The sequence below is a fragment of the Chondrus crispus genome, genomic scaffold (genome assembly GCF_000350225.1).
Source record: "Chondrus crispus Stackhouse genomic scaffold, scaffold_374, whole genome shotgun sequence".
Lineage (NCBI taxonomy): Eukaryota > Rhodophyta > Florideophyceae > Gigartinales > Gigartinaceae > Chondrus > Chondrus crispus.
In genome coordinates, this window is record NW_005179267.1 from 39,634 (window position 1) to 50,113 (window position 10,480).

The window sequence follows — 10,480 nt, forward strand, 5'->3', positions numbered from 1 at the left end:
AAGATTCGACTTGGGTGGTGCAGTTGAGTGAAGTTAGCTTCGTCGTCAGTTTATCCTCGTACGTTGAGGGCTTGATGACGTTACCATTCAGAAACCGTACCAACGGTACTGTATCTGCCGCCGGATTGGGTGAAGATGCAATGAGAGATCATGCTGAGCTCAAATTCTGTACCCTTCGAAGGGTAGACGACTGGGCTGTTGCTCTACAGTGTACAGTAGTACAGTATTGGCTTGAGATTGTAGAATCTGAATAAATCTGAGGATTCTGAAGACTGCACCGGCCTTACAGTACACATATGTGCTGTTGTAGTTGGGCCACGTGGTAATAGGCCACGTGTGCGGGCTAAAGCGCCGGCGGCGACAGGCGCTGCCGACGGATATTTTAGGTGTACAATTTTATTGAAATAGCGCCGACCAGAATTGGTCGGCGGGGGGGGGGGCAGACAAGGCTACGACCCCGGGGGACATTGTGCCCTTCCTTCTTCGCCGCGCCACATCCCTCTCTCGCGACTATCGTTCCCCCCCTCGTTCGCCCTACCGCTGCGCGACGCGCGGATACTACGAGCTGCCACCACCCGCAACCATAGTTATGGGCCCAGGGTTGAACGAAAAGAAAGACCTGCGCTCGCGCTTAGATCCCCCATTCTTTTACCCGAATGGTGATCTTCAGGATTGGCGCAAGAAGGTCTACCGCTGGGTGGATCTTATCAAGCACTCCGCTCTTTCGGGCCCTGATCGGGTCTACAAGACAATCTTTGCCACACTTGGGCGCGTCTTGTACGACCGCGGCCTTCCGAGCGCTCAACAATCTATCGTTGATGAAGCTCAGGCCAAGAAGATCATCGACTACAAGCAGGAGGACCAGATTGCGGCTGTGGCTGACATTGTGGAGTTGATCGCCGTCGATCCTCCCATTGCAGTCGTAACCCGTTTAATCAACTCTTATAATAAGGTCACGACGTGTCGCAGAAAGAAGAATGAAGATCTCTCCGTATTTGTTTCAAGATTCCGTGGTCTTGCAGCCGAACACCTCATGCATTCAAATGTAACTAGCGGCTCGCAAATCGCCGAAGTGTTGGCAATCACTCTCCTCAATAATGCAAACTTGGAGGAGGGTACGCTTACCAACGCAAAGCTTCAGCTAATTGCCCTTGCAGAAAATCGAGAAAAATGTCACAATAGTGACTCTCAAGACACCGTGCAAGTCCCCCGAAGCTTTTTAAAGGATGTAGAAGACTTGAAGCAGAAGTACCAAGTTTTGGAGGATCTGCATGGTCCGCTCTCCTACAATCAGTCTAAAGGTCCGGACGGGTTGTTGCGGGCCATGAAAAAGTATCGCCGAGGAGCTATTTCAGAGTCTAACAAGTTCGCCGAATGCTTGGAACGCATTGTTATCCCGACGGCAACCAACTCCTCTGACGCCTCAGTCGAGTCAAGGATCCTTTCGAAAAAGCAAGCCTGTCGACTCAATCTTGATGACGCCGTTTCCGTTCTTGGAAACCTCACTCTCACGGCGTTCAGCCCTTCTTCGTCGATGAGCATGAGAGAAGTAGAATCTCTGGTCCAACGCAACGTGCAGCAAGCCCTATTTTCAGTTGGATACAGGTCCGATCGTAAAGTGGGTGCTCGAGGTGAAATCATGCATGCAAAGGATGACATCAACAACAAGACCCGTCGTGGAAAGAGAGGTCGAGGGGAAGGTGGACCAAGTGAGAAGTCGCTTCCTCCCCCCAACCTTCGGAGGCAAGTCTGCTTTGACTGCGGCGATGAAGACCACTATGCTGGAGATATGCGTTGCAAATTTCCCAGCAAATACACCATGACGAAGCGGCGTCCCAATCCGACCCAAATGACTTCTTCCCAGGGACAAAGGCAGCAAAAGAATTTTTTTCGCCCAGGCTCCAGCTCCGGACAAGGAAACAACTAAGCCTTATGTCGGATCGTGGAGCCGTGTCAGACGTCAGAACGGGTCTCGAAGACGTTAACCCGATTCTGGACGTCGGATGTCCACGCAGCGTCGGAGGGATCGAAGCTGCGGCGGCGTTGTGCCTTGCTCTCGGTATCTCCTTCGAGCTGCGACTTTTGGACTGCGACCCTTTCTTCCACGGGTATGGCATGCACTGCAGCGAAGCGGAACTTACCATCGCCATATGGGATATGCCGGTCAAGGATGTCTTCGGACAGGAAGCCAAGATTCCGTTCTATTTGACACCCGGTAACGGCTTCCTGTTACTCGGCAACGAGATCCTTCACCAATCTCGTTTGCTGGGTCCGGAGAACCTTCTCGTAATTCCCGCAGGGGTTCGCGGCATTTCAAGAAGCAGCTAACGCTGCAGACGTACAGCGAACCCGTCTCTTTGGAAGACAAGGACGCCAGGAGAACATACCTCTTCATTGTCCCATCCAAGACGTCAACGTTTAAGGCGTACTTTGCCACGTATCGGACCCTTTTTGTGAATAAGGGTGATCGATCAGCGTTGAAGACGGAGAGGTTCTCGGATGGCACGGTTTCCAAACAATTTGCCGTCCGGCTTCATGGGTTCAGCCATCTACCTTTGCAGGACATGTTGACGCTTTGCAAGAGAGGCGGAGTTCTTACTCCAATTCTGCGGCAAGCCCTGAGCACCGTCGTAAGCAAGTGCACTTCTTGCAAATCTACGGGGAGACCACTGATCTCTCGCAAGGTCTCTTTTAGCAAGATCCTTGCCTCCTTCAACAGCCACGTCCAGATTGACTTCATGTTTATTGTCGAGCTCTGCAAGAAGCCGATACTCCATCTGGTCGACGTGCACACCGGATTCTCGGTGACCGCCCTCCTGGACTCCAGGGAGATGGACCTCGCCACAAAGGAGTTCGAGGCACAATGGTGCAACGTCCATGGAGCCCCTGAACTTGTATCAGCAGACCAAGAGTTCAACAACCGGAGGTTCAAAGAGTTCATCGCTTACATTGGCGCCAGATTCGAAGCTCGTCCGGCTCGTCGCCATAATAAGCTCGGGATTGTCGAAAGAAAAAACGCAGTGATTCGTCTAATCGCAGAACGTTTCATCAGAGACGCCGAGTACTTTGCCCAAGAACGAGGAGCCGCTACAGGACGGCATGATGTTGTGTCGCGAGCGACGTTCATAAGCAACATTCTATACGGCAACAAGAAGCTGAGCAGCTTCGAGCTATCCAGGGGCTACACTCCTTCGCTGGGGGGTCTTCCGCAGTCTCGAGTGAGACAGGAGCTGATAGCTGCACACGAAGAGCAAGTGGCCCGTCGTGCGCTTCAGCTCCTAGAGACGACGAGGAATCCTCGCACCATTGATCCATGCCTGCTTCAGAGAAACACTCCAGTATATTACTTCAAGAAAGGCCTGAAGTTCGGGAAATGGGAGAAAGGATATGTTCGAGAACTAGACCCACATTCAGTTTCAATCTCGAGCAAACCTAGCCACAACGGTCTGCCAATCCGGGCAGCCTTCGAGGATGTGCGAGTCGCGCCGAGGTCTTCTCTCCTGCAAGAACTTGACAAAATGAACTATGTCTTTCCTCGCTCGTCCTCTTTAGTGGAAGAAGACGAGTTCACAGGAGTAGACCCGGCTGCACCGCCTGAAGTCCCAAGCGATATTCTCGGAGAAGACTCTCCATTGCCGGCGATGTTCCTGTGGAATGCTGAAGCCGACGAACCGAGGGCAAGAATCAAATTCACACCGGAATACGAGACTGAGGAAGCCATCCAGCCAGCCGTACCTGACTTGGATACAACAGAACTGGAGGACAGAGGAATTTCGGACACTGTGGAGGCCTTAGATTTCTTTGAAAAGGAGCACGCTCTGTGGGCTAAACATCCAAATTCCCTAACTCTATTTGCCGGAAATCCCTCACGGCCACGGCGCTCCAGTTTCGAGCAGCCTGCTGTTGATGTTGGAAACTCTTCCCTGTTGTTCTCACACTCTCTCTTTGGAAGGAGAAAGGAAAGAGGAACTTCACACCAGAACGACATTACCAAAGAGTACAAACCTCCGCAACCCTCGAAGGATGTCGAAAATGTACCGATTATGTCGCCCCCAGACTTTCCTTGCTCCCTCAAGACTTCAGAACAAGAGATCCTACAAAGAGCAAGAGAAGTCCTCGGGGAGAAACCTCTGTCAGAACATCAACTCCAATTCGTCCCTCAGTGGGTGATCGATAAGTCCATTGCGAAGGAGAAGGAGAATTACGATGGCGCTTACGAAGAACTCCACATCAGCCGGCTTCCTCCGAATGCAAACTTGATTTCGTCTCATCACTTCTTTCAGTTGAAACACGAAGGTGAGACGGACAAGTTAAAGTTGAAGTGTAGGCTCGTCCCTCATGGCAATCGTGACCGGGATAAGGAAAAAGTCCGCAAGGACTCCGCAACAGCGCAATTTCCGATTATCCGCATCGTGTTGTCAATTGCGGCGATTCTCGGAATGGCCCTGGGCTCCATCGATGTCAAAAGTGCGTACATGCAGGGAGGTTGGCTAACTCGCAGTATATACGTGAGGCCACCAAAGGGCTGGACATCCATGCACAAAGGGATTTGGAAGCTGCTGAAGCCAGCCTACGGCATTGTAGAGTCCGGTCGAATTTGGCAGCTAGCAGTCGAACGGTGGATGTCTGGGCAAGGGATTATAGAAGTGCCCGGACTCCCTCAACTGTTCATCAAGCGCCGACTAGACGGAGGAATCCTCCTCGCCATTTGCAAAGTTGTCGACGACTTTCTCATGGCTGGATCCCAGAAGGACATTGACGAATTCCATGAAAGCATGCTGAAACGATTTGAGATTGGTCGTTTTGTCACTGGTCGGGACCTGATATTCAATAGGTTGCACATACATCAAAATGACGATCGAACAGTTCACATCAGCATGAAGGAATACCTGGGAACGATAAAGCCTCTTGCCGTCACTCGGGAGCGACGCAAACAGTTCGATTCACCATGTACGGCGACAGAGCTCACAGCCTACCAAGGCCTCGCAGGATCGCTCAACTTCCTGGGGCACGGTATTTTACCTCAAGCTTCTTTCGCAGCCAGTTTCCTGCAGCAAGCTGTAGGACGCCTCAAGGTCTCAAACCTAATTACGGCAAACAAGTTACTGGTGGAAATCAACAAACTCGAAGCAGACATCACATTCCGTTCTCCAAATAATCTCGACGTTACACCCTCGTACCTCGCCTTCTCGGACGCGAGTCACGGGTCGACCTCTTATGGACAGACAGGTTATATTTCGGGTATATACCTGCCAGCGGGGGGTGTGGGGTTGTATCACGTCATAGACTGGTTGAGCTGCAAGCAAACTCGCGTAGCCTTTTCCTCAATCGGCGCCGAGATACTCGCTGCAGCCACGTCTGCTGACCGGGGATCAATGATAGCGGAAAGACTGAAAGTGGTGTTTTCTGCAGAGCATCCTCTCCCGTTTGTGCTAACAGTCGACTCTCATGGCCTGTTCTCAACGGTGACAACCTTACACGAGGGTAGTGACTATCGTCTTCGTCCCACTGTGGCAAGGATGAGGGACTCATATGAGACCGGGGAGATCAGCGTCATGCAATGGATAGCCGGAAAACGGAACTTCGCAGACGCCCTCACGAAGAGAAATTTGGACATGTTCAAGAAACTAAACGACGTGATGAGGAGTGGATTCTTGGACGCAGAGACATTCAAGTCATCACAAAGGGTCTCCCAAGTTTATTGATCACTCCTCATCATCAATAATGACGCTTTTCGTTTTCGATTTCTTGTGGGTAAACTTGGCTTCATTCCCCTTCTTCTCACTCCTGCGCTCCCGCTTGACGCTATAAGAGATGCGCTTATTCGGCTTCTTCTTCTTACCAGAAGCCACTCTCTTGCCTACCTCTTGAGCGTAGAGGAGCCTCATCTCGGAGATGCCCATGAATTGCGAGTCGTCCCCGACGCACACGTCAAAAATCTGGGAACTGACACGAAGAGCAAAGCGCTCAACGCAATGGAAGACAACCTGACGGCCTGCGTCGTATGCAACAACGTGGTCAACCTCCTCATCATCGCGGTTCATTCCAGAAAGCCGGACGAGGTAGATGCCGGTCCGTTGATAACGCAACCACTCCTCCTCGGTCATGCCCCGGTCCACTTTAATTTTTCGGAGCCCCAGAACCTTGATGTTGTTCTGCACCCAGGCAGATGCATCTGCCAGGCTCCGACAAGCCATTACGCCCCGCTGAAGCATGTTGAGGGCGATTTCGGGTCCCTGCAGGGCATGGATGCCGTTCGCCAAGGCTGCTCGCAAGCATTGGCCGTGACAGGACCTTGCGAATACCGGCAAGCTTGAATGCAGAGAGGCGGCATGCCTTGACGGACCACGATCACCGGGACAGCTCAGAGTGTAAAATCTGTCAGGGTGCTCCGTGCACCAATCGTCGAGTGCGTCGAGAAACGCTGCCTGCCGGCCCGGATTGTAAACAAGTTCCACCGAGCACCCCTGCCGCCCAATCCGTCCAGGAAATATTTCCAAGTCCGACTCAATCCCACTGCCCAGCTCAGCGTCCAGGGTGGAGTCCCCTTCTAGACGATGCGTTTCAATTGTGTGAAACGCAATGGGCCAGAACGTACACGGTCCCCCTCGAAGAAGGTCGGAGGCGAAGTACTCGGGGCCCGCTCTTCCAACGAATCGAGAGTCCCGGCCTGAGCTGAACGCGACGCGGCGAATCTCATACGCCTTCCCTTCCTTACCGACATCCCCACATTTCCTTACCCTGCCACCGCCTTCATGAGTTTCCATCACCTTCTTCGATCTCGATTTCCAATACTTGTCTGCGGCACGGAGGTCGTCGGTGAAGCCAAGTCGACGGAGCCGCATCAATCCGAAGCGCGCTGTAGGCCTCGCCGCGACCCAAGCAGACAGGGCCGCGACGTTGTCGCTGGGGATGGGGAGCGCTTCGAAGAACGCGCGCGCTCCCACAGTAGTCCTTGTGTCCTTCTCGAAAAGGTCCACGGTAGACGCCAACCGTCCGGTGGTGAAGCTCGCGAAGGAGACTTTCCTCCCTCTGCATGTTACAGTGGTGATGCCTCTCTGCGCCTGAGCACCCGTCGCTACCCTCCCAGTCGGTACCGTGGCCCTCGGGCTCATATTCAGCTGCCTTCCGGATGGGTGTTGCTGCACGGGCGCGCTGCGTGACGAGACACCACGAGGCATTGCAATACGCCAAGACGGGAAAGCGCACGAGGAAGATTTGGAGGGGTAATTGCGGAAGGGATTCAAGGAGTTGCGGCTGGGCAGGAAATGGGACGCGGTATAACTCGGCGTTCGTGCACCCGATGCGGAAAAGGGAGATAGGGATTGGTAAGGGTTTGTGTTGGAATACGTCGGTGCGGATCACGGGAGCAGCGTCGGGAGAGACCTAGTTGCACGCCCCCCCGCCGTCGACGGCGCCGAAGTATGCCAACGGGGGGTGTGTAGTTGGGCCACGTGGTAATAGGCCACGTGTGCAGGCTAAAGCGCCGGCGGCGACCGGCGCTGCCGACGGATAATTTAGGTCTACAATTTTATTGAAATAGCGCCGACCAGAATTGGTCGGCGCACCGGGGGGGGGGGGGCAGACAAGGCTACGACCCCGGGGGACATTGTGCCCTTCCTTCTTCGCCGCGCCACATCCCTCTCTCGCGACTATCGTTCCCCCCCTCGTTCGCCCTACCGCTGCGCGACGCGCGGATACTACGAGCTGCCACCACCCGCAACCATACCTGTACAGTAAGTACCTCGGCTCAATTCAAACATCAGCGACTCGAAAACTTTCCACAGGGATCTTTGACGTAGTGATGCGAGCACTTAGAACTACGTATGTACAACTACGTATGTACATTTTCTTCCATCAAAACGCTATTCCGTGATATTCACACGAGTCCTCAGATTTCGTTGAGTATCGTTTGCCACATGCCTTTTTCCAGAGCCAAACCGAAGAGCTTGAGAAGACCCTTGATTATTATATTGTACTGGAATGTGTTTAGAGTTTAGACGCGGCGGTGTATCATAGATGTGCCAACTATTCTTGCGCAAGGTTACTCGTTTTCGTCTCGAGAACATGTTCAAAGGTGCTCTGCATCACTCGTCCGATCGGCTGTTTTGCCCAGAAGAAACCAGGGGTTTTAATGCGATAGACAGTTAGTTGACTGCACAGTTTCAAAAACCAATGTAGTTCTTTTTGTTGTAGAAACCATAATATAAGGGCATTTGCGTTGGCAAGGCGATCGACAAATCGGGAAGAAGTGTATGTGTGTGTGTGTGGCGATCACAGGATGGCGACATACTGTTATGATGACGGAGGCTGCGTTTGTCGCAGTGAAGTAAGGGCCGGCGCGTAGCACTCGGGACTTTGAAGAAACTCTTTTAGCGATTCCTACAGTACATTCTGAGTCGAGGGTTTCGGATGTCAAAGACATGAGCCCCCTTCTTCATGCAACCGCGTGCGGTTCGGGTCCGCAAATGGTCTGTCTTGCGAGGTTTCTTACTTCGGAAAAGTAGAGCAGGAAGCGTATAGAATGCGTGACGCACAGGATCAGATAGGAACTGCAAAGCGGTCAATAATCTGTTTTGCGGCCGAGATTATTCGCCTTCCATATTGAGCACAGGTTCATCCTCTTCTCCTTTCCCCTGGCCTTTGCTCAAGTCTGAAGGAGAAAAGGCAAAGGGGATGAGGTCCGCCAGGGTCGTTCGAGATACTTTCCCATTCGGTCGAAGACAGTAGACGTCAAAGTTGCCAAACTCGGACATGACTTGGCGACATGCCCCTACAGTATTGCGATGCGTACAGTCGAGAGAATAAAAAAGAAAAAGTATTTCATCACTAACGTCAGTGACCGCAACCCCCCACACAGGTCTGCAGTCCGCACTTGCTGCATCGCACTCGCGTTGCGAGGTAGCTTACCACAGGGATACACAAAGGACTCTGAAATGTCCGTCGTGACGACGATAGCCTGAAACGCGCGGACTCCGTTGCTCACTGCGTGAAATATGGTACTTCGTTCTGCACAGACGGTAAGTCCGTATCTGTTATGTAGCGACGAAATGCAAGCGTAAGTTAGTACACACATACAAAAGCCAAGAGAGAGAGAGAGCGAGAGAGAGAGAGAGAGAGTAAAACAAAAGAAGAGACAAGGGCCAGTGATCTGATTGGGACGCATGCGTTGTCACAAGCAAGGTCATGGTACACACTCTCGCGCGCTGGACAAGGCGAGTAGGCGATTGTATTCCTGGCGACGTCACTTACGAACTGTTTTCGACGTTTGCTCCGGAGTAGATGGTGCCGTCCTCCGCCAACAAGGCTGCGCCAACACGGAACTTTGAATACGGGGCGTAGCTTTGATGGAAAGGTTTGGGTGATGAGAGGAATGCAAAAAACAGACGGAGGCGGCAAACGTTAGCTCTCTTGTTCGGCAGCAAGGCAGGCGGCTTCGCTGCGCGGGTTCAAGTCTGCAGATGGACATACGCTTTCATTTTGGCGCGGTCAGCCTCCTCGACGAGCATGTCCAGTTGGTCGGGTGTGATGGACGGGGCGGCATTTGTCTTGGTCTCCGTGATTACTTGATCCATTGGAACAAGGGGTTGTGGCGGCGCGGCGGCAACGCGCAGATGAATGGGGTGAAGGTAAGGAGAGGTTTTGAACGGGGGTCAAGTCTGTAACGGAGGTGAGTTGTGAGGGAGGGTGGAATGGGGAATGGGGGGGGATATGGGGATATAAGAGATGGGGGGTTCGAGGCGGGCGCAACGTAGTAGAGACGCACTGTACGGTAGTATTGTTGGGGAAATTGAGAGGATGAGGGGTTTATTGGGGGAATTTCGTGGTGCACAAAAGTAATGCTGCGTGACAGGCGGGGGGGCAATGGCATCTTCTGCACTTGCTCCCTCATGAGTCGGCTTTTTGATCCCCCCTCTGCACACGTCTCGACCAGCGCTCCCGGTGTGCAATTCGGATCGGGTGAAGGCGACTCAATGTACTAGACACGGGTGTGGGACGCGGAATGTCGATAAATTGGGCGAGAAGGTAAAGGTTAAGATTGTACGGGATTAGGGACTCGGGCCAGGATTTACGAGTGGTTGACTAGAAAGTGCGACTAGTCAAGGAGCAACGGCCCATGGTTGTTAAGAACCTTACAATACGAGCCGTCGGGGATAATCCTGCCAGCCTCCTTGAGCTCCAGGTACTCGTCCTTCGAAAACTGAGTGAAACCCCATTTGCTCGAGGTGAACAACTTTTGCCTACCCGGGAACTTGTACTTTGCGCGACGCAAGGCCTCCAAGGCATGTGGCTTATTCTGCTCCTTGGTGCGTACACTGAGCAAAGTCTGGCCAATCTTAACTCTAGCGACGGTGCCGAGGGGCTTTCCGAAGGCGCCGCGCATGCCGGTCTGGAGGCGATCGGCGCCCGCGCACGAGAGCATCTTGTTGATGCGGATGACGTGGAACGGATGGGCGCGCACGCGCAGATGGAAGGCGTC

The 10,480-nt window shown here is 52.9% G+C and overlaps 2 protein-coding genes; both read right to left on the reverse strand.

The window, feature by feature from the left end:
- Positions 1-8,372: 8,372 nt before the first annotated feature.
- CHC_T00000921001 (hypothetical protein) lies at positions 8,373-9,686 on the reverse strand. XM_005718139.1 is given in 6 exon segments: positions 8,373-8,493; positions 8,611-8,773; positions 8,911-9,032; positions 9,253-9,342; positions 9,472-9,575; positions 9,576-9,686. 5 exon segments carry the CDS (start codon positions 9,573-9,575, stop codon positions 8,373-8,375), a joined length of 600 nt encoding a protein of 199 aa, XP_005718196.1. The 5' UTR covers positions 9,576-9,686.
- A 347-nt stretch (positions 9,687-10,033) lies between these two features.
- On the reverse strand, positions 10,034-10,480 carry CHC_T00010048001 (ribosomal protein L10; the record flags this gene model as incomplete). XM_005718140.1 is given in 2 exon segments in its annotated part: positions 10,034-10,096; positions 10,097-10,480. A coding segment is annotated over 1 exon segment (384 nt), but the record flags the coding sequence as incomplete, so codon positions are not given.

Bases quoted from the DNA above. Each gene is read 5' to 3' on its own strand.
- CHC_T00000921001 (XM_005718139.1), bottom strand. From the start codon at position 9,575: ATGGATCAAGTAATCACGGAGACCAAGACAAATGCCGCCCCGTCCATC. The intron at 9,343-9,471 runs GTATGTCCATCT...TTTCCATCAAAG, and splicing joins GACCGCGCCAAAATGAAAGC to CTACGCCCCGTATTCAAAGT. The intron at 8,494-8,610 runs GCTCAATATGGA...ACTTTTCCGAAG, and splicing joins GGAGAAGAGGATGAACCTGT to TAAGAAACCTCGCAAGACAG.